This window comes from Phaethon aethereus (genome assembly GCF_964289735.1).
Source record: "Phaethon aethereus genome assembly, chromosome: 1".
Taxonomy (NCBI): domain Eukaryota; kingdom Metazoa; phylum Chordata; class Aves; order Phaethontiformes; family Phaethontidae; genus Phaethon; species Phaethon aethereus.
This window is the reverse complement of record NC_138575.1, coordinates 97,628,829-97,653,481: the sequence shown is the minus strand read 5'-3', so window position 1 is coordinate 97,653,481 and position 24,653 is coordinate 97,628,829. Positions and strand designations below refer to the sequence as shown.

Sequence of the window (24,653 nt, the reverse complement as noted above, 5' to 3'; positions counted from 1 at the left end):
TGGAGGAAAATTCAAGGAACTTTCTTTGTTTTCCCAAACGTCCTTTCCCACATCTTACCCAAAGTCTGCCATTTTTTCCTTTTGGTATCCATTGTGAATGGCTGCAATAGACTTGCACAATGCTCCTTGCATGGAAAGCCATTTGAGGAAGGGTACTGCTTTCCTAACCTTGATAAGCTCAACTCCTCCAAGATTCAAGGAAAAGTAGTAGTTGCCTCCAGCTAGTTTCTTGCAATTTTGTACTTGTTTTTCATGTTTAACATGTGATGAATTTAATTGTTGGCTGAACCTTGCCATGTTTAAGGCAGGTTTTTTTTTTTTCTGGACTTACAGATGGGGATTACTAAAGCACAGCAAAATTAAGTTATTCATCTGTGTTCCTTCCATGAGTCAGTGGCACAAGTAGGAAATAGAGCTCATGGTTATTCTTAGTCCCAGCAATATTTCATCCCAAGAATAGGCCCATATACTTTGGTCCCTGAACAATACCCTGTCCTTATATAGATTTAAAAAATAATTATTGCACAGATCCAGAGTTGAGGTGATTGCCAAATATGATGGTAGACAGGTGTTTTTTTTTTTCTCTGCAGGCATGTTGACAGGAACCTTTGGTTTCCTTTACTTCCTCTGAAGTGTTAAGGAGAGCTCCTTTGTTGAGACTATCTGACTGTATTTTACACTTGCAGTTTTCTTAAACAGCAGTGTTAGGTTGTTTTTTCTTTGGGGGCAGGTGTGCATGTGTGTGGTTTTTTCTTCCTATGTTTACTGTCTGTGAAAGAGGAAGTTCTGGAAGAGGAAGGGGGATAAATGAGTCAGCGTTGTACTGGATTATCCAGAGTGAACTGCTAGCAGCATGTATATTTTTTTAGTCACGTTCCTGTGCCTTCTGGAGATCTTTGGAAAGTCACATGTTTCTTCAGAATTTTTTTGTGTGTTATTTGTCCTGAACTTTAGTGCATTCCTGTCTGTGTCACTTGTCAGTAGTTAATGGCAGAAGTATAATCTGTCAAGGGGCTTTGTGGGCAGTTATGATTTTCCTCATGGTGGCAAAATACAAATCGGAAGTAATTTGGAAAGGGCCTTTTTTCACATAATGGAATCCTGAGGCACAAAATGTAAATGCTGAACTCAGAGCAGAGCAGAAGAGCTTGAAACATGGGTCTCCACTTCCCTGTTTTGTACCTGAATCACAAGACTCTGCTCTGTCCCTTCAAATTAGTAACGTGTATTTTGTAGGATCCCTGTGTTTTATTGCAACTCGAGTATATGTATCAGAAATCTGTTTTGAATATAACTAATTATGTGAAATGAGCTCTGTACATGTGCTTTGGTTTTTGAAGCTTTAATAAAGTTAAAATCAGTAATTCACCTTATGAAGGTGTTTCAAACTTTCTTTTATCCTGGTTCATAAGCAGTTATGATTTGAAGTTTTGCCAGCTAACAGAGCTGTCTTTGTACAATTATTCTAAATAGAATTGTAGAGGAATTATCTGTTGTTTAGTAATAGTCTGGTATACTTCTGTGTCAAATCTATCTGGAAGTATATTCTTGGCTGCCAAATTGATTTTATTCTAGCTCTAAAGACTGTTTTTCTGTGCCAGGTGATTGAGTTATATATTATGACCTTGGAAAGTTGATATGTTGTTTATTACAGCAGGTTGTTGTTAACAAAGTCTATGTAGATGCAGAAAGATTAAACACTTACTAGATTCAATGAAGAAGGAAACCCAGCACTAACGTAATTTTTGGAACGACATAACTGCAAAGATAGACAGTCTGACTTCTTTTCTACACTGTTTTTTTCTAGAAGTGTGTACAGTTGTAAAGTAACAATAATTGTTTTTCATGGGAGACAGTACTACACAAGCATGAAAGTAGAAGTGATATACACTATAGTATGTAAGCAGTTTTATGCATTTTCAAATTGTTGCATCAGATATCAGTACATGTTGCTAAAATGATTCGTCTTGGTTATCGTTTGTGAAATCCAGTAACTGTGAAGGATCAGGGCACAGATGTATGCTTTGCTTTCTGTAATTATGGATATGCTGATTCTGCCAAGCATGTTTGTTTCGAGCTCTCCAAGTTTGGAGCTCTCTCGAGTATTTTACTCTGTTCATCCGCATATGCAGGCAGTAAATGCAGGACACAGGTGTTCCTCCCACCTCATCAACTAAGCCAGTGGCAGAAAGGAAGTGACATTGCCCGATTCCCTATCCAGTTCTGTGTGCTAGACCATATTGCCTTCCAAAAAGTAAAATTAGCCTTCATACAGTGATTTCAAAGTTAACACAGCCAAAACTTATCTGTGTTATTGCATGGTGGTCATGCTTCACTTCCCTGTTTAATAGATCCAGGAGGGTAGGACTGCTTCAGACTTTCTACTACTAGCTGCTGCTGCTCTGTTTATGGCTGGGATGTTAATATTTCCCTTATTAAGCCCTGTTTTCAAATTGCATCTGACTGGGTATTTGAAAAAACCTTCAACTATGAAATCTTTGCAGTATTCTCTAGCCTAATGTGTCATCCTGTCCTTTGTGTGTGTGTCCTCGTAGCAGAAGAGAAAATTGATTCAGAACATAGTTGGTTACTGAAAAGTGAACAAACTCACAATTCTTGTTTTCAGGCTTTACTGTCTATATTTTAGAAAACTTCCTGATGAGGTATAATTCCAAAAGGCAGATTAACTTTAAAATTAAGAAAATGAATTAAGATTAATGAGTTAAGAATCTTTCTTCTGATTAACAAAAAGGTGTTTACTGATTCAATAAATCTTTACAAGTTTATACTAAATGACAATTTAATTTTTAAGTTTTATATCTTAGGTGTTCTTGGGTTGGTTCAAACCTTGGTGGTTCTTCAAGTAGATCTGTCATGTACAAGCATGCCTGGCAACAAATAATAGAATATGACTGAAAAACGTACATGCTGTGATGTATGTTCAGGCACAGATAAGTTTCTAGTTGGTTTCAAATTTCAACTTTGCAGTCAGATAAAAAGACGGTATCCTAGTTTGATATTGGAACATTTTTTCTTGTTTATACAAATACAAACAAAACATAACTTTCTTTTTACTTTTCTTTGTTTTAACCAATCTGTATAATGAAACAAAAGTGTATTAATACCTTTAGTGACTGGTGCTGTTCAAAGAGGGAAGGAACAGGCTTTGTGATTCAGATAACCATTTGGGTGCATGTCTATACTGTGCACTTGCTATCCAGTTCCTACCAGTTGTTGGTTCTGGTCACGTACCGTGCAACTATACCTAATAGGCAATGCATGTGTGTGGATGCATGCATACAGACACACACACACACTCCCCTCTGGGCAAGGAGGTGCCCCAGATGGCACCAGTACATGACTTCATCTTTTAATTCACTACACAGCTCAAGCTTCACGAATCCAACAAGTTTTGTAATAGCTCATTAGGTAAGTTTGTACCTGAAAAGAACCCCTGCAGCACGGTACATTGCTAATGTAGACAGGTATATGGTGTACCAGGCAAGGGAGAGCTCTGCTCAAACTTGTACCGAATGATGTTCTCATCTGTCCTGAGTACAGAAAGCTTCTTGCTTAATCTTGGGTCTAGAGCAGACTGAGGAAGCCACATTAAAATAGCTGTTGCTTGCTTGCTGCATCAGGCTTGAGTTCTGAGGAGTGAAATAATAAAGAACACGTGTGTGTAATTAGAGTACAAAGGAAATAGGAAGGGGGATAGCAAGGAACAAATCCAGAAAATAAGGAGCAGTTGGGTGTTGTAATTATAGACATCTGATTATACTGAAGGAATTAAAGGACTCTGAAAGAACTAGCCCTACAACCATTCTGAGTCTTGAGGGGAGGGAGAGAGTATTCTTCAGGGGTCTGTTTGTGTGTGTTTGTTTTAAATTACTTGTTTTCAAAATAATTATCTTTATCATAGTTCTCCTGGTAGCAAAACCTATAGTAAAACCTGCAATACAGCTTCCACAGGAATCTCTATTAAATAAAGTTGTTCACAAATTATAGTTGAAATAATTACTGCCTCAGCACTAAAGTCTATCTTCTTTTGGGAAGGCCCCAGGAAATCTGTTCTTCTGTTTCTTTGAGATTTTGGGCATGAGCAATTCTAATATTCATATTCTGAAAGCTATTTAGTATGCACGTGTAAAAAAATCTATCAGTTGAATCTTTTCATGTGGCTGGGGACTTATTCATAAGTTTGAATTTATTTAAAATACTCTCTATAAGCAGTTACAAGTTACATGATTGATAAACATTTTGTTATGTTTTTCATTAAATTATTTGAAGCACTATGAAGTAGTACCTGAGACCGTGAGAGGTGAATGGGCTTGACACAGGACACTTCTAACTCATTAAAATACATAAGAATACAAATTCTTCGTCAGAAACTGCTCAGTCTCCTGGGTGGTCTCTATTTCACATATCAGGAGGGAAAATGCCCCTTTTTTTACTACCAGGATCATCTAAAGAATCTCCAGAAGGAAACTCATAAAGATTGCTTCACCCTTCTCTCTTTCCTCTCCCCACCATCTCCCACAGATTTTTCCATACAAAAGGGTTATTTGCATTTAAGGATGCTCTGTTCTTTGCACTATACTAAATGGGATTTCTGTGCCAAAAATGAAATAATTTTTGATTAACTGATACAAGTCTGGAAAGCTTATGGAACTGAACTTATGGCAACGAAGCTTGATTTTTGTTTCTAACATGCCACTGAAAACTGAAAGCAAGCTTTAACTAAAGAGAAGGCATTTAAAAAAGAATGGGGAGTAGCTACAGTAAGGGAAAGCTGGAAAGAATAAAAAGAATAAAATTGTCGTAGGAAAAAAGAGTAAACCTAGTCCTATGCTATATTGAAGGTTTTGGTGTGGTGGTTTGTTCTTTTTTTTTTTAATGTATTAGCAGTCTATTATTGTAGAATCAGGAATTTATACTTAAATGAAATAGAAACACAGAAGCTTAATCTCTATGGGGATCAGAATTGTATCTGGGGTATGCAGTTGAGAACTCAAATCTGTTCTGTTGCTGAACAAATGATTTTATATTTATGGAGACTTTGTGTTTTCCATTGAAAGCTCAGTGTTTTTCTTGTGTCATGCAGTGATTATTACACAAATATGCAGGATATACATGATACTGAAAGATTGATTCAATTTATTAAATGTTAAGGATTTAGTTTGATTTTAATTTTTCTGTTATATCTGCAGGAGAAACCTAACAAAGCTGTCCCTCATCTTCAGCCACATGCTAGCAGAAATCAAGGCTATTTTTCCAAATGGCCAGTTCCAGGGTGATAACTTTCGTATCACTAAAGCCGATGCTGCAGATTTCTGGAGAAAATTCTTTGGAGATAAGTAAGTACTAAAACTTTGCAAAATCCTTAATTCTTTCTAATCAGAAGCATGAAAAAAGATGGTATTTTCAAAAATCCAAATAATGGTTCTAAGTATGTGGGTGAGTGTTTTAAAGGTCATTTATTGCCCAAGTCTTCAAATTGGCTGAAATTGCTAAATTAATTATTAACAATTTTTTTTTTTTTTGCAATGTTATAATTTGCTCAGACGATGATTAAAAACGTATAGACAGTTCTGTCAAGGGCACTTACACTCAATCATAAATTAGACTGCATTAAGTTTATTGGTTGGTTCCATTCTAGGGTGAAGATAGTACGTTGTTTTTATAATGTACATGGCAAATCATGTCCTTTCGTATTATATATATATATGTTCTACAAATGATAACTCTAAAGTCTGAATTAGGAACTTTATATTGGTCTCATGGACAGTATGTTTCCTTATCCCACCTTTAACTTTCTGACTAATACAATATTAGGTGGTTTTTAAGTAATGGAAGTAACGCTTTCATCCCTTATTACAGAAACATTTTTTTTCTACAACTGTACTACTTATAATGTAGTCACAGGGGACTACTGTTTTCTTTTGTTCAAGTTCTGTTACAGAAAGAGATAGAATAACTGGGGATATTTTGGAAGGTTTAATCAAAAGCAGATTTTGGAGAAACTTAGTATTCAAGTATTGGTCATAAAATGAATCCTAAAGTGTGACTTTTAGATATGTGGCTAATGCAATATTGAAAATGTAAAAGTAGGCAGGTGTGGGTGTGGAGTTTTATGTTTGTTCCTGGGAAACAATTTTTTTTATGATACAGATATAGGCTAATACATGATGCATAGCTTCATCACTTTCTCATATGGAATGTGTATTAGTGTAACAGTGATAGAAGGGGGAGGAGGCAAGAGGTTTGTGTATTTTGCAATATAACGGAGCAATCATTATGGTCATAAAGTCTGATATCTTACACAGTGTAGGCCATAGCAAGTCACAGAACAATTCCTGCAATGGTCTGTTATGTTTCCTGAGCAAGAGCAGCTCTTTAAAATAAGCTCTTTAAATTTCGCTCTTTATTTAGCATACGAGTGTAGTAGGTTGACGCTTTTGCAGATTAATTTTGTTCAGTGTGAATTTACAGCAGTTTCACTTCCTTTTTTTGCTAGTCTAAACACACCTCCTGCTAGCTTCCAGCTTTCTGGTTTCTTTATAGTGATATCTGGTAACTTCAGTCTTCTAACAAATTTCTTTCCCATGTAGATAATGTTAGGGTGTGATCAAGTCACTATATCAATCTCCTTTTTGTTAGAGGAAAGGAATCTGACCATGTTTTGTGTTACCCATTTTAATGTGAAGATGATCTTCAAAATACCTACAAAAGATCAGAGAACTTTATCTGAAGGACTAATTTACGTGATATGTAGGGGTCTCCATCAGATGAGGCTTTTAAAAAACACATCTATCAGAAAAACAGGATCTTTGAAAAAATGACTTAATCATGATCCTCTTTGTTCAGTGTTTCTGTTTTCTCTTCCTCTCTTTCTCTGCTTTGCTTAGCAACTCTCAGAATTTAAATCTCCTTGTGGTTCTTCTCTTTTCCAGTTCGGCTCGATCCTTGAATGACCTTCACCAGCTGTCTTGATTGCAAATTGCATTTCTGTCATTGGGATTTACAGATCTCTTCAGCAAGCTGCTGTTCCTTTCTATCATTTCATCTTAACCAGATTCATCAGCTTCCCTATTCACTATCATGCTCACTTTGTATTTCTCTACTAACTTGTACTTTCTGTCTGAGATTCAAGTGCTTCCTTTCAAGTTTCCTTTCAATGATCCTGCCAGTTTCCTTTGAGAGATGGCACAATAGATAGCTACTTGAGGTATCAGGCAGTAGGATACTGTAACATATTAATAAGTTTTTATCAGAAGAATTTTTCAACTGCATCAGTCCATCTCAACAACTCTGCTCTACCCTTATGTTTCTCTCTGTTCCCACTTGACTCTTCTCTTTCCTGACTCGTTCCCTGGAGTGCTTCTTTCTGTCCTTTTCAGGGCCCTAGAGATCTTGTCATGCCTTTTTCAAATTTTTTTCCTGCTTGTCTAAATTTCTTCATAAATTGTGACTTTAAATATGAACTCTGTATTTAGTATTAACCCTCTGACCTCCTCCCTGCCTGCTGTGTGTACTTTGAAAAGGTTGGTTTGGGTTTGTTGTTTTTTTTTTTTTTTCCCCAAGCTTCCATGAACCAAAAATGTCTCGGAATCAAGGCAGTTTTGGGCCTTTGAATTAATTACATATGTAATCTTGGTTGTCTATTAGAGCCTGGAAGTTTTTTGAGTTCTGTCTTGTCAGGTGCTTTACTTTCAGACTAGGTAAATAACCACTGTTGTTAGTGTTCCCAGCTCTCTTCTAATAAACTGAAGCTGTTTTAGTTACCTGTCCTCTAAGCAGTGAACAGTTGATCTGTGCTTGGCAGCCTTGCCATTATCTCAGGTTTAGTTAATTGTGCTTAAGTAACTGTAAAACATGTAACAGCATGTATGTCAAATAAACACATGAGAAAAAGATTTATTTGGCATTATGTTTAACCTCTTCATTAAACAAAATGCCTGAAGCTTTTTAAACATTAATTATTTTTGAATCCACTTAGAAATATATGGCAGGTATGCCTGCAAGCCACATCTTTTACAATAGGCCTGTTACGACAAATTAGTTTGCAAATATACTGGTATCACTTCCCTGGAAGGAGAGCCTACTTAAAGGTTTTGGATGTTGCAAACAACTGATAAAATCTCTTTCTAACCTGACCACCTAAAGATAGGCCCCTAGGACTATCTGAAACCTCCAACTCTGGTTAGTTATGCAGTGCAAATGAAGGAGCGCGGGGAGGAACTATATTGTATGTTTCTTGGCTGCATCTCTATTCTGCAGGGCAAGCCTGGATTCCTCACTTGTTTGCAAAAAGCAGCCATTACTTGAGGCTGCTAAGTAATGCTGCTCAAGATTAGAGCATAAATAAAAAGTAAGTTATGCTGAACCTTGGCTTCTGATGGGTAAACTATAGCACAAGAAGTAATTCTGAGGCATTGTTTGATTTGCTTAGAAGGAGGAAATTGGAACTATTAGATTAATTTATGATTTTTTTTCAGTGTAATATTATCACAAAAACAATCTTCTTGTTTCTAAACATAATGAATTGGAAGCTTTTATATAATCAATCTTCTGCCTTGATTTCTTTCTGAAATGTTGACATCTTTTATTCTTTAATTTGAAATACTCTGAATAGCAAAAAGGAGGTCAATAGCCATTTCTGTTTTTCAGTCGACTCTTTGGCTTTCAGTTTTTGAAAATGCAATCTACACTTCTGTTCACAGAAAGCAATATATTATAATTTGCTGAGGAATAAAATCCAAAAGAAAAATTCCCAAGAGTCCAGTTTGTAGTTTTTAAAATAATAAATCTATATCTGATTTCTGTCACTGCTCTTCCCCAGTGAATGGGGAACTTCTAGTTTTGTTGATTACATTTGTCTGTCTGAACACTTGCTGCAAAATTGTGCAGTTATAACTAAGCTTATTCATCCTGTTATTAATAAGTATCATAGGATACATTCTTTTTCTGTGTAAAGCTAGTCAGGTCTACGTTCACATGACTTAAACTTATTAGCAAAATAAATGGCTAGGCTAACTATTTAAAGTCTCTGATGATCACACATTTAGCTACTCTTTGAATTTCTATAGAAAACAGAGAAGTAGAACTCAACAAGCAATTTGAATGGCTCCATCAGAGCAAAGTGCTGAGGTCACTTCACACATTCTTGGCCTTCAAATACCTCCTCAATTTTTACATTTCTGGTAGACCTCTAAAAAACTTCTAGATAATGTGAGTAGCTGGGATGGGAGAGAATGCTATGGTGCTTGTGAAAGCAGCATGTATGTTGATAATGGAAATCGCCAGCCCTCACATAGAGAGTGCAAAAGGAGTAAATAGTCAGAGCCTTTATAATCCTGAGGTTTTCCAGTATTGAACATTTCAGTGGGAAGGGGAAACATTGGAAGTGATAGGATGTTTGGAAAGGGTCTGGGGGGACTACTTAGGTTGCTAAGTAATGCTGCTCATTGTTTAGTAATGTACAGAGAGGATTGATAAATCAAGATGAGAGTAATGACATTTTGATTATCTAGGTGGAAGGAGAATGTGGACAAGAGCAGTATGATGAAAGAAGAAATGGAAGAATTGATTTCTCTGCAAAGGCAAAGTAGAATATGTATCCAAATTACAGGGTGGGTGAGGAGGTCAGCAGTGTCCAAATAGAAGGCCCAGGTTAGTTTTGGTGTATTGACTTTGTCAAGGAAGCTGACTGAGAAAAGCTATCATGGAGATGAGGGAATAGAGAGAATTTTGGATTAGCTTTGTGAAAGCAAAAATCAGGAATGAGTGAGAACTTTCTAAAGGCTGAATGACTGGAGCAGGCTGGGAATGGAGCTCTTTGGTATATTCACAGGCTATGAGGAGGAAGAGAGCCTCTTAAAGAAAATAAAAGAGCTGTCTGAAAGAGAACTAAGGAATAAATTGACACAAGTTTTTACACTTGTGGTGAAGGTCAACTTTTTAGGTTAAGTTCTATACCACGAAAAACCTTGGTAGTGTCAAAAGCAGGAAAGCTGTGAAATTGAGAAGATGTGGGCTTTTTAATTTGTACTGATTACTAGAATACAGTTATTAGAGCAAGTGGTTTTAGTGAAGTCACCCATGGTTTACTGTTACAGTTGCACTGAAGCAAATGACAGTTATATGTACAGCTAAACAGTAATGTTAAGTGGAACTGTGAAATTGTAAGGCATGTAATCAGCAGTTACATTTGTTTACAGATATTTTAGTAACCCCCAGTGGGTTGTAAATATGCATATAAAACATAATCTGATAGCTTCTTCATTATCCATGTTTTATCACTGTGTAGTGCTTGATGGTAATTTCCCTTGGTTCCTTGCTCATTTTAATAGCACCTTACAGCTTTTGCTAGTTTTCTGTTCTGAGCAAAAACATGCAAAATACCACTGGGAGCGATCCTGAACTGAGAATGAGAGTGGGCGGATGACCTAACAGATCTTTCCAGCCTCTGAATTTGAAAGCTACAGTGAAATCATGCAGGGCTTTGTGACTGTTGAAATTTGTGATTTGTGGCTGTCTTCATGTTGCAGAATGAATCAGCAGCAAAATGTCAGTGTTCTTAGATTTTTTAATTCTCCATAGTTCTGCAATTTATTTTAACTTTTAAGGTTTTACTCTTCATTGTGGAACCTTAAAAAATTGAAAGCATTTCTGTTATTGTCAGATAAATTGATTTTCCCCCCACCTTTTTTTTTTTTTTTTTTTTTTTTAGGAAACAAATTCTTTCACTGCTAGGGTCAAACATGTTACTATTTTAAAGCTCTAATACTTTTGCAGTATACTGAAGCCTGAAATGTATTTATTTTTTATGGGAATTTAGGAAAAAATGTGGCTATTGATTTCTCAGTAGCAGTTAAACAGGGTATTTCAGATTGATACTCTAAATTCTGCGTAGTTGTGGTTCTGCTGTGGTCAGTGCTTTTTGGCTCAGGATAGAACAGACGTAGCTTGTGTGGCTTGGGTTCGGAGAAGAAGCAGTAAAACAGGCAGACCATAATGCACGACTTAACTTTTGAAAACATTCAGCTGTCAGAAGGTGATACCTCAGATAAGCTAGGTTTTAACACCTTGTTGATCACCTTAATTTATTACTTGACTTGCTGTTCATGCTGCGATAGTGCCTAAGACCCCTACTGTTGTCTGAACACTATACAAATATGGAGTGAAGAGGCAGTCCTGGCCCAGAGGGTTTCACGTCTGAGTATGAACTGAAGTGTAAAGGGCAGCCAAAAGATACAGACAGATGAAGGAGGAAGAGACAGCGATCCCATTGCTATAGCCTTCATCACCATCAAGACAGGTGTTTTGGCAACAGAAACTATTGAAGAGAAGGAAGGGAATGGGGCTTTTAGAGGGTGGTTCATGCCTCAGCTGATCAGCAGCATGGGAAACAGGCTTATTGGTACCCTTGTTTTAAAAACTTGACCTAGAGGCAGAAGTTACGGTTCCCTAGGAGCTAGTGAGATATAAATATCGCTACATGTTTTTCATACAAATGTGAAATAAACAAGTTTGAACAAGAAGGTAGATAATATTCTAGACAAGAGCTGGTCAAGGGGAAGTTACAAGATATGATTAAAAAAACCCAGAAAACGACAACAGTCTTCATAGCTATTCTGGGTAACTAAGAATAAGGTAAAATTGCATGTACGAAGGATAGAGAAAAGAAAGTTAACAGTTGGCACACAAGATTGTGAGACGGGAGAACAGATTCTCAGTGGATAGGCAGTAGAGGTATTGCTTTAAGTATAAAAGGACATGCAAAAGCATGGGTGTGCTTTGGATTGTGGTTAGAGATCAGAGCTGAAAATATATAGATAAATGTATCCCTTTGGGGACACTTCAGGAAATGCGGACTTCCTGCATCCCTTAAGGAAGTACTAACTTGCTGTCTTTCCAGCAACGTCCACTTACGTGTCTTTGGAAGTGGCTATTTCAGGTGATACATTTTCCCAATTCCTAAGGCTCATTTTCGCTGTTTTATCTTCTCTTTTCTCACGTTAGATTCATCTATATATGTTCTGCATGATGTCAACTATTTAACGATTGTATTGGCATGATATGGCAGAATTCCTTTTTTCCCTTAGGACTCAACTTCTCAAGCCTTCTGTGTGTCAATTGTTTGCTCTGCAGTTCAGAAGCAATGAAAACATGTGGCCTCTCACTTAAAACTGAAGCAGCAGTATTAAGAAAATGCTCTGTTCAGCGATGATAAACTAAAATCCACATTGCTCACTGCAGACTTGCAAAGAATGTTGTTTCTATCTGGGTCAGTATTTGCTTGAATATTTTTGAGTTTGCTCTGGATACAGTAATGCCCTGTTCATGTTATGTTTTCTGGGAACATTTGGGAGAGTCTCTTGCAGACAAAAATGTTCACTGTAAGTGTAAGTTACACAGGTACATGTTTACCTTCCTAGACATACTTGTGGTCTGCTCTGGTTCAAATGGGAGCAGTATCACTTGACATTCCAGAATATCTGCATCTCTGCAGTTCTACTCAAATGCTGTACTTTGCACACTCAGAAAATATTTGCTTCCTCTCTAGGTTTATTTTAATGTCTTTTACATTTTAATAATGCAGCAACATTAAGGGAGTTTTAAGAAAATCCTCCATACATGTGATCAGGGCAGGAGGGAAGGGACCACCTAAATTCCTCTGCTAAATTGCTTGAAAATTACATGCTGGACACTAATCCTTCTCCTTCAGGCATATGGAAGTTGTGTGGGTGGTGTTTAAAATGCTGTATTTGAGACTATAGAGTGACACTTCCCTTTGAGTGTCAATAACAGTAAATAGATACCATCTTGTATAAAAGTAATTTTAAAAAGCTTCTACTTTGATCAGAACATTTTTTTAATTAATTGTTATTCTTCAAATACAGTTACTAATTTTACTATTGCAGATGAAATGTGGAGAAGTAGTGTCATTTTGAGAGGTTTGGGCGAGAAACGGTTTACTTTAGGGTTTTTGAATAGGACTCTTAAATAAGACAACCAGCACAAGATAAATGCCAATATACAGATAGTTTTGTTGACTTAGGAGAGAGGCAAGATGCATGCAGAAAGCCTCTTCAGGAAAAATTATTCAGGATCTTCATTTAATTTTGCTTTTTTGTTCCTTAAATTGGTATGGGCTTGCTTCTACTCTAATGATGAGGAAACGCAGTACAAAGACACTATATGGATGAAACATTTCCTAGAAGCTTGGCAGATAGAGATTAGGTTTTCCTTGTAAAAGGTCCTCCATAACCTTTCTCTGCTGTATAAGGTGTGTGTTTCAGCCTCCTTCATGTTTTTGTTTCCTTCTAAAATTATCTTTCAGGTGATTTTGATCTAACTGAAGGTCATAATAAAGTAACACATGTAGCACAATAACAGTATGCACATGTAATGTAATCAGATATTTTCGTATTACTTCGGTGTCCTGTTTTTTCCCCAATTTATATTATAAAAAGAGAAAATGTTACCAAAGCCCTTCGTTTATCTGTTCATAATATGTGCATGAGTAGTAGGGCTCTTAACTTCGGGCATCAAACATTTGAGGGAAGTACAGTCACTATGCTATACCGTAGTCTCACGTGAGATACTCCGCAGAACATTGTCTCAGTTGGAGTCGTGTGCTCCACTGCCAGGGATAGCTTCCGTAACTATGATTAGATACCTGAAATACTGAGACACTGCCCTTCTCAACCTAATTCTATAGAGAACTAATGTTACCAGGATGTCAAATCACACTTTTCTGATGAGCTGTAGCAGAGCTGACTAACTCATCTCTTCCTAGACAAGTGTCCATGGGTCAGCCTAATGGTATGAGGCATGTGCAGATCTAGTGCAGGGTATCATTAGGACATGATGCAACAAATATTACAAGGACAAAGATCACTGAAAGTATTAGTAGGAGGTACCTTCTATGGCTCAGGAGCTGAAAGATGCAGGCAGTATTTCATTACAAACAGGATCCTATTTTTTCTTTCTATAAAGGCAATATTTTTTTTTTCCTGTTTAAAAAAATATATATATTTAAACAACGATCTAAGCATGCTATGAACTAGAACAGTCACAGTTTCCACCTTGGTTTGATTGACCCTGTTCCCTTCTCCCTCCCGTTGCCCCTGATACCTCTCCAAACAGTTAAAATAACTCTTTAGATTTGAATAATGAAAAGATGCCTTCAAAGGCTGTATATCCCCTAAAACACAAGAAAGCAACAGCAGTGAAATGTTAATTCAAGCAGAAACTCAACTTGCCAGCTGTCTGTGAAAACCTCTTTCATCCTCTCTTCTCTGTGGGAAGCATCCTGCGTGACCCCCTCCTGGATCTGTGCTGGAGGAGGGTGCTTCTCAGTGTGCCTGAAAGGTCACCAGATTTCACTGGTGTAGGAGCAGGAGAAGAGGATGTTGCAGAATCCTTCACCTTGTGAAAGCTGGGTAACATCATCGTTTTGAGTGAGGGTGTGCTGTCTGCAAGGTCTCAGAAGAGTGCAGCAATTTGTATATATAAACTGGAGAGAGACGTTGTTGGTGAAATGATCCCTGGCTGGTGCTGTTTCAAAGTATTTAGGAATGATAACTGTATAAAAGTAGCTGCTGAGAAATAGGAGATACGGTGTTTCAACAACCAATTCTCACCTTTTATTTAGGAAAGCAGAAGATAAAAGACCTATTCCACAAAGCTGTGGGGAAAAAAAATCTGCTGAATTTAGTGAATTTTCAATTGGGGCCACCACTTTTTTGGACATTGGTTCTCAGAGAAGTCCCACCCAATAACTTTAGATGTTATTTCATTAGCTAATCACTCATTTCCCAACATCTGGTTTCTGTCTTAGCCAACAGAGCTCTAAGAACATACTCTCCTGAAGACTTTTGTTTTCTCTGTTGTTGGTGGGGTTTTGGGGGTGAAGGCTGTTAGTTAATAGATAGCAAAAGATCCTACTTACTAATTTCATCTAATGAGCATGTTTTTGTGAAGCAGTCTCAGGTGAGGCATGAAAAAGCATATTTCTTAAGGTGTAGTATGGCTGTAATTCCTCATAGATGCTCTGTTGGTTTTTATTTATTGTCTTAGCCATTAAAAAACCCCAAACCAAAACAACAAAACAAACCAACCCCCTAAACAACCACTATCCCCCCCAAAACCCCCAGATTTCTAACCCCATTTCAGTGTGACCCCCATGCTGCAACCCTTTAGGGTGGTTTACAAAGAGAATCAGAAAACATTTCAGAGCCACAGTTACAGGAACTAAAAAAGCAGTAGGCACTTGAACTAAGACAGCTTTTAACACCACTAAAAGCACTGACGTTTTTCAGCTTTGTTCTCTGAAGTTAGTGCAACGTTTCATTCTCTCTTTACCATAATCAAAATTTGATGTGCATTCTTTCTTAAATGGCATCTGATGTGGTATCTCTCTTTAGTTCTTTGTGGTTTCCTGTTTTTCGTATGCAGATGAAAGTATCTACTGAGACCTATTAAACCTCACATTTCATCATTTATGACTTTCTCAATATAAGCCTCCAAGTAACAAGTAAATTTCTTTGCACTTATAAATGTAGTGAATGCCTGATGTGGTAGAAATACAGGAGCATGTCTTTAGTGTTGTACTTCAGATTACTGCTTGCTTTAATTTAGTGCATTTAACTGCACAATATTTATTATGCAGGATCAACTTAGAGTGAGTCTTTCCCTCCTCCCAGGTATATTACAACCAAGTTATATACATTTCCACATAAGAAAATGGTTAGAAAAACTGGAATAAAATATTTGGCTCTTATAAAAATAAGGTGATGCGAACTAATAAAAATTGCAGGAAATATAAATGAGTTTGAGAGGCCTGTATCTTTTGTCACTTTAGCAGTTATTAACAAAATACTACTATGAATGTATGAGGTCTTGTTAAGTCCTGAAAATAGTTACATATTGGTTAATAGTTACATGTTGATTCTATTTCAGCTAATTGAAATGTTTTTAATATATAGTATAATCTCCTCTCCATGTGAGGCAGAAAGTTATAAAGAGAAAGTGTTATGGCATTGCAAAATTTGTATTTGACCCTATTGACATGAGAGGAATTGCTATTATTGAACAATTTCTCATAGTTTTGAGAGTAATAAAATAGAGCTTTTTCAAGTGATCAGCCTCATGTCAGATTCCAAATACAAGCAAGTGGTTGGCAAAGTAACTAATCTGCATTATTGCCAACTATGCAAATAGAAACTGAATGTCACAGAACATGGCTTTGTATTAGAGAACATAATTTTAATTTCATTCTATTCTAATTTCCAACCTTTTTGCACATTCATCACTGTCTGAAAGTACTCTCCATCCTTCAAGAATTCGCAGGTGAAGAACTGAGAAGATGTGTCTTCCAATATTCATGTAACTGTTATGGGCTATGACGAGCCTTGGACCAGTATTGGTGGTATCTAGTTGATTGCTATTACATTACTTGACCAGTGTTTATGAGCTTTAGCTATAAAAAAATGTTATCACAGTAGATACTAAATTGATGCTTACCATTCTGAGAAGCTGTGGAGAAAGGAGGTCTTTACCAAGCACAGAGCTGGTCCTTTACATAATTTTTGAGAGGATGTGAGGTTGGTTACTACACCTGCTTGGTAGGATATTTCAGTTTCTGTAGTGTTCTCTTTGTTGTCCTCCTAAAGAAGCTTGAATATTTAACACTGTAAAATAAATGATACTTTGTTTGAAGTGTAAAGGAGGGCGAACTGTTCTTTCATTTGCTTAGGCTGCTTTCAGAAAACTTGATTTTTTTTTTTTTTGTCTGTAGAGAAACCAAATTAATGGACTTCTCTAAAAGTCCAGTTCTGATGTCTAAATAAGGTATCAAATCTTAAATATGCAGTTTTATTAAATTTATTATTTCCATCCCTTTCACAGAACTATAGTGCCATGGAAAGTGTTCAGGCAGTGCCTTCATGAAGTTCATCAGATAAGCTCTGGTTTGGAAGCAATGGCTCTTAAATCTACTATTGACTTGACCTGCAATGACTACATTTCAATTTTTGAATTTGATATCTTCACTAGATTATTTCAGGTAAGATTTGAAAATTTTAGTTACTTGTATGAGTTTGAGAAGTTTAGTGCCCTGAGGCAAGTACCTGTGGGTCAAAGAAGAGGATTTTTTTTGAAGAACTGAAATAACTAAAACACTAGAATTCAGAAATAAATTGTGCATTTTTTTAGTCCTTCAAAGATTTTTGGGGCATCAACACCTACATCTGAAAAACTGAAAACATCCAGCAACACCTGCTTCATTGCCGCACATATTTAGTATGATTACAATATCTTTGTGTTTGCTGCGTACTTACTTTTTGCTATTCTTAAATGCATTCTGAGAAATGCAGACATGCAGGTACTTGTCTAAGTCTTACTTGTTTTCATTGTGCTTTTATATCTATATATGCTTATATGAATTGTTTCTACAAATACATAAGGAAAGTAGCATGTGACTTTTATTTACGGTAAATGTAGGGCTAACTTTTTTTGTGAACATATTTTTACCATTAATACACTGCCATTTATTTACAATAAGGGACTATCTTTGGATATAGCTTTAATTCTACTATTGCTAATAGGTAATATTTATCTGAAATCAGCTTGTATGTATGTTATGTGCCTCTGTTAACCTTCTATCCTTTCTACAGAACATACTTACAAGTATTTTAGTCAGTATAGAAGGCCATGATGGTTTGTATCCATATTTGATACATTGATTCTGAATTTGCCACTTCGGGTATTTCTCTTATATTTCGGAATCTTTGAAGAATGCAACCACGTATTTGATCATTTACTTACTTTACCCTGTACAGTGATAAACTGGTAGATAGCCTCAAGGTACACCAGAGGAGGTTTAGATTGGATATTAGGAAAACTTTTTTCACAGAAAGGGTTATCAAGCTATTAGGGACATGGTTTAGTGGGGGACTTGACAGTGCTAGGTTCATGGTTGGACTCTATGATCTTGAAGGTCTTTTCCAATCTAAATTATTCTATGTTTCTGTGGTTATTCTTTAGCCTGTTGGAGACATATTCAAAATACCAATTTTACGTTACAGTCTGGGCCATATGTTTGTTCTGCCTTCCATGTTATTCTGTGGTAATCTCTGTTTAGCTTGCTTGGTTTTGCTGTTATGGGAAAGGGTTCCATTGTGAAGTTGATATTAAGATTTGGCAGGAGATGATTAATGGTTTTAGTTCACAGAGTTTTGACTTTGATCATCTCTTCTCTATTCTGAGTCAAAACTGTATCAAAGTTGAAAATGTTATGGTGTAAGTAATCTCTCTGTTTAATTTAACCACAAACATTGGTCTCTTATTAAAACACACACAGGTTATGGAGGTTTGAATAAATCTTTGGGGGTTCTCTTTGATGAAGTAATAAACTAGAGAATATAGATCATTGTACTTTATGCTGCTTTAGGAAAATTCCCCTAAGCTTTGCCTTTTATGTGGAGCTTGATATGATCAAGCATTCCTGTCTGAACGTTGCTGCCTTGGGATCAGTTTCTACTCTGTCAAAGTTTCTCTCTTTTATTCAGTATCTGACAAGCTAATACAGTGTTCAGGTTAGTAATGAAGCCCAAATCTTGATCTCAGATTTGACTGCAAGATATCTGAGGCCCGTTGGCTACAACATACATCACTATGAAATGCATTTATTTAAGGTTCCTCTCTGTAGGATTTTTTCCGCTGAAGCACTCTGCTTATTAATAATAACAGGGTTTGGGATTTTTTTGTTTTGTTTGAATCTGTACCTGAAATATAAAATTAAAAGTCAGTGATCTGAGAAGTAACAGTTTGTTCTCACCCTATGTGGGGTCCTATAGATTGCATTAAACTTGAGGACAGAAGCCTCAAGTGAGATTTACTTTCCTTGTTCTGTAAGCCAATGGATATCTGTTTACGTTAGTTTCTTTGTGAGGCCATTCCTGGTTTAATTCAGTACCGTGCCTTGTGCTAGAAAAAGGGGATCAGCAGTACTGATACATGTAAGGAGAGAAGACTGGTTAGGATTAACTTTTAATTTAACGAAGCAAAGGGAGAATTTTTGCCAAACAGATTACCAACTGGCGCAATAGATGCGTAAATGTTGAAGTGAACTTGCACTGAACTTGGTCTGAGAACCTCACCCAGAGGTTACATTTTACTTCTTCAGTTTTTAAACAGCTTCTGTAACTATGTATGCACACACCCATGGAGAGAAAATCCCAATTGTTTAAGTAATCAAAATACTGTTTTGCCAACTGTGAGTTGTGTTACAGAAAAACTATGTTTATAATTATGCTTATTTGCTGAAAAAAGCAAGATGACTTTTTATGGAGATCGTGTGAAAGTGAAGTTGCTCCCCCTGCCTCCCTACTGTGTGCATGCACAGCTTTAAGTGCTGTGTCCTCTGACCAGAGATAAAGTTAGCACAGAAGAATATGTAGGTGCTTCGAAGGAAAGGAACCTCATTCTGTCACTGTTAACGTGTTCACTTAAGTTGTCCTTTTATGCAAAAATATTTCTATAGAAGAGGAGGCGTACAAATCTTTTCCCATTTAACATTTTGGCTTTTGTAATACTCTGTGTGTGTGTGTGAGGCAAGCTAGGAGTTCTTGCCCTTTGTTTTTCAGTGGTACTGCCACATCATCTTCTAGGTGTAGCAGTAGTGTGATACGCCTTAGAGAGTCCAGCCATTTGAGGAAGATACTGTCTGCTGTCAACTTAGAAGCTTGGTGGTTGTGATTAACCAAGGAATTTGCACACTACTTGAATTTGTTTTATAATATATTGTAGCAAGCCTTCTTATTACCATGGTCCAACAAAATGTCAAAGTACTGAGTATTTGGTCATCGTTTTTGATTTACATGCCTGCACTTGAGTAACACAACAGGAGAAAGAACGTTGTGTTTTTGTGAAGGAGGTGTCAGTGTTGGTGTAGTGAAAGGGGAAGAGTCAACTCCCTCTTCTTTTTTTTTTTTTTTTTTTTTGCCTGTTTAGGGCAACTAAAATTTTTCATGTGATGAAGCCTCCTGACATCCATCTCTGGTGAGGATGCAGAGAGGAGCTGGCAAGATATTGTCTTGCATCTAAGAGTGTGATTTTTTCCCCCCCCACCACTCCTTTATTTTGTACAAATTTTGAACACTTGAGGTTTCTTATGGCCTCTGTGCTGAAACCTTACTGTTCTATTTCATGTGTCTGATTTGAAGAGGTATTAATTAAAAAAAAAAACAACGACGCGTGTTCATCCATGTTTAAGTAGTGGTTAGGGTTTGCCTGGGAAATGTATCGTAATCTCAAGCAGACCTGTTAGGATACTCTGCTCAAGCGTGTCACACAGGCATTTCAACTCCGCCTTCCTAGCTCTTAGAAGCCCTTTCAAAGGGAATTTGCAGGGCACATGAGAACACAAGCCTCTCGTGTTGCTTAACTTCACCTGCCTTGATCTTTTGGCAAATACATAAATCTCAAAATTGTTCAGAGGAAGTTTCTTGTTTCTCCAAATGCTGGCAATGAACTCTTAATATAGTTGTATTAATTCACTGCTTAAAAGTCATCCTTCATTTACAGTAAAGGACTGTTCTGTATTCTTCGAAGTGATAGCATATCAGGCATGTTTCACTGAGTTTTCTTAAGCATTTGCTATTCAGGTCAGCAAAGCCTCTGATGAAGTGCTGTCAATGGTTTTGTTTGCTGTCTGTACTACCATTATGGTAACTGAAGAAATCGAGAAATGGAGAATAAGAAACGGAATGACAGCTCAAATTAGTGGTTTTATTAGCCTTCATTTGTTAGCGTTACTTACCATTGGCTGTGAAAGTGCCTCAGGACCTCTCAAGAACAGGCTTAATTGTCTTTTTTATTAAACCGCTGTGGAGCCGTACTCTCCAGGTTCTGACTAAGCATGATGTTTAATATTTCATGTAGCTACAAATAGAAGATCCCTTAAATTCAAGGTCTTCAAAATTTTTATCAAAAAATTTACACTTGATGTTCTTGGAATAATTCTTTTGAAGAAACCCTTGAGGCAAAGCTAGGTATATAGGACAGTCTTTTGTACTGTTAGACCTTAACTAAAAGTACGTATTTTCCAGCTGAACCTAAAAACACTGTAAGTCTCACTGACAAATTGACTTGAGTTTTATTAGAAATATGTAACTACCTGGCTGCATCTGTTTAATTGTTTTTCTTCTCTTTCTAGCCGTGGGGTTCAATCTTAAGGAATTGGAACTTCCTAGCTGTGACGCATCCTGGATATATGGCATTCCTGACATACGATGAAGTGAAGGCAAGGTTGCAAAAATACAGCACTAAGCCTGGGAGGTGAGAAGTTTTGCTCATTATTGCTTTCCAAATAAACTTGCTGTCTCAGAAGCTACATAATTATTCTAGTTCATACTTCTATATTGCATGATACTTGTACTCACTGCAATATTGAAGGAGTGACTTTTTCCCTTTTTTTTTTTTGTAACAGAGAATCAGAGTAGTAGTAGGTATTTTTTTAATACTTACGATTTTATGTTAAAAAGTATTTTTAAAAATAGTTTAATACTAATGCTCAGAACTCCACATTCAAAAAACTCTGACCTTTTAGATTGTAAGACATAGGAATTTTGTAGCCATGTTCTGTTTTGTTATGCCATAATCTTTCTACAGTGCTATGAAGCAAAAAAATGCTGTATTAGCACATGAAAGTCTAAATAAGTACAAATAAACAGAAAAAAGTGAAATTACGTTGTTTTTCCTTTCTTCTTCCAAATTAGGTGCAACGAGCAATGCATTCTTGGAAAGCATGTTTGAAAATATAATTTGCTTTTCAAAATTTTCATTGAATTGTTGCTTAATAGTAAAGTAAAAATCATCTTAACATGTTTCATGGTAGCACACTTAAATTATGATCTTAATCAGTGCTTATGTGCTCTTTTTATGTTCCTTTTTTTTCTTTGCCAGTAATGATTCTGTATCATAAACTCTGCATCTAGAAGAGCAATCTGTCATATTAAATACCATGACATGTAGGGTTTTTTAATAATTTCTATGTGGTGCATAATTTTGAAACTTGTTAAGAGAAATCTAGCAACGGTTATACCCATATTCTGTACTTGGCTGCTTTGGATTTGTAGCAAACTATATACCATATCTTGTTAAGTTACGTGATGGGTTGAGGGCATGTATACAAGAATCTTGTGGTTCCAGTATAATAACATTGATTTTAAGCTTGGCACTCATGAATACTACTATGGAAGTCACATACCTAGGTTGATTTTGAGAGTGGTTGCTATACTTTGTATTTTCTCTATTATTGATTCTGATTCTGTGCTTATAAAAGAGAAGTAATAGAGAAATTACCCAAAGTTGCCTTTATGTTCCTTGTAAATAGAGAGTTAGTTTTAAGATAACGTCTATTGCATATCAGAAAATTACTTTCTGAATTGCTTAGGTGAAATGTTGGAGTGTGAAAGAAGAGATACAAAGTGAAATTGCTTCTTAATCTCTCTAAAACATCCTGGAAATTACAAGATTCTGTTCAAATGAATAGTTACTACTGCAATGTACTGTTGGCCCTATTGAAGCTTGTAAGAGCTATACCGAACTTCAGGGAGGCTAAGATTTCTCATTTTAAACAGTTTGGAAGGAATTAAAGTAGTGATATATAATTAAGAAAAGCTGCTTTATAATACAAAATTGAGTTTGTGGTATTTCACTGTGGGATGCTTTCCTGAATGAGGTTTTTGCATATGAGATGATGTTTGACATGAAAGGGACTAGAGTTCTTCATAAGAAGAACTAAACATGCCCGATACTATTGCCTATAATCTTCCTTTTCCTCCTGCTGTGCTCACTGTCTACATTATGTGTGCTCCCAGCTATCACCTGTGACACACAGAAGTAATGTAAATTTAAGTCCAGTTGGGTTGGTATTATCTGGTACTTTCTGAAGTAGAAGTGATATTTCTTCTGTCCTGTTTACCTCCTGTGGTACACACAAAATTAGCATTACTAGTAAAGCAGTTTTATTATTCATTCATATTTCTGTTGCCTCTAGAGATGTTTTATATTTCCCCTTACATTCATTCAGGTTATTGGCCTGTCTATGCACAGAAGGTATACGTTGTAGCTATGGAGACTTGACAGTATAGTACACTGTTCTTGAAAAAGTTTATGGGCATGTCTAAATGTACATAATAAGAGTATTCACAGTGAATGTGCACCTTTCACTTGGAGAACTAAAAAAGCAAGCAAATGAAAAGTTGGGGGTAGGGTGCTACTCTTACCTTACTTCTGCCTGTGAGGAACTGACAGCGTAAAACTTGCAGGTTTATTTAAGGTTATACAAAGAACACATGGCAGAATTGTGAATCTGAGCCAAATCTTCAGAGACCTAATTCAGTGTCTTAACCACAGGCCATCTTTGCTCTCTTCACTTGTTTTGCTGAACTCTGATTAACACTGACTTTTTATTCATCCTGTTTTTATCAAGTTACATTTTCAGGCTGAGTTGCACTCGCTTGGGACAGTGGGCCATTGGATATGTGACTGGTGATGGGAACATATTGCAGACCATACCTCACAATAAGCCTCTGTTTCAAGCTTTGATTGATGGCAGCCGGGAAGGATTGTAAGTACGAATTCCTGTAGTCCCCATAGGTATGAAATCCTGATTTCCTTGTTCTTCTACTACTTATATGGGTAGTTGTTAAAGATCTTTAAAATGGAGAATCTGTATATGGTATTAAGCATTCCTTTGGAGTTTAAGGACCTTGTTTCCAGGTAATTCCATTAACCAAAATTAAGCAAAGCTATATCTCATAGCAGATAATTCCAGGAGAAAATAAAATTGGGAAGTTGTCATACCGATTCCTCCCCCCATGCTACCCCAATAAGAGTCCCAAATACACTTAAGCTTATTGAACAATTACTACTGCCAGTTACTCATCTGTCTAACTCCGGACAATGATTTGAAAGCTATTTAATTGCTTTTTTATATATTGTGCAGCCAGAACATTTTCCAGGTTCTAATAGTTTACTGAAAAGATTTATAATTATAAAAGAATCTAAGGTTATAGGGAGTAGTAGTACATTTTTACTACGCTGACTGAAGTAACAGACAAATTTTTGGTGTTCAAGTCTTCACTGGGATACATGTTTTGATATACCGACATGATCATAATTAAAAAAAAAAAAATCCTCAAAGACTGAGAAACCCTTTGCAATCTTGCAATTTTTCTCAGCTGTGCACAGTCCAGTAATTTTTTTCCAGGTATGATGATTTCATACCTGTAATAAAAAACACACTAATGGTAGCGTTTCTACTTGACAGAAACTGAGCAAACAAAAACTAGAGCTGAGAATATTTAATGCAGAATAAAGTTTTTGTAGCCTATGTAAATATAACTTTCTCACAGTGTGACTTAACATGACTTTCAAGAAGATGTTTCCAAGTTAGTGATAACAAATCTGAATATAGAACAACTTAGGGTCTCTCTAATATCATCTAGCCTATATTGATTTCCCACAGGATTGAGATGCCCCCATCAGTTCTTGCTTGAAGTCCAGTCTGAGTCTTGGATTCTTAGTGTAGATTCTTATCATAATATACACAGATTTATATATGTCATCATATACAC

General features: G+C 36.4%; 1 protein-coding gene across 1 annotated transcript in view; it reads left to right on the top strand.

The window, feature by feature from the left end:
* CBLB (Cbl proto-oncogene B) overlaps window positions 1-24,653 on the top strand; it is a gene marked incomplete at its 5' end in the record, with an annotated part of 127,178 nt that overhangs the window by 58,766 nt on the left and 43,759 nt on the right. Inside the window, 4 exons of the mRNA XM_082011107.1 lie at window positions 5,211-5,357; window positions 16,918-17,074; window positions 21,227-21,348; window positions 23,507-23,644. Of these exons, the coding sequence (XP_081867233.1) occupies window positions 5,211-5,357; window positions 16,918-17,074; window positions 21,227-21,348; window positions 23,507-23,644 (564 nt within the window). The remainder of the gene's footprint in view (window positions 1-5,210; window positions 5,358-16,917; window positions 17,075-21,226; window positions 21,349-23,506; window positions 23,645-24,653) is intronic.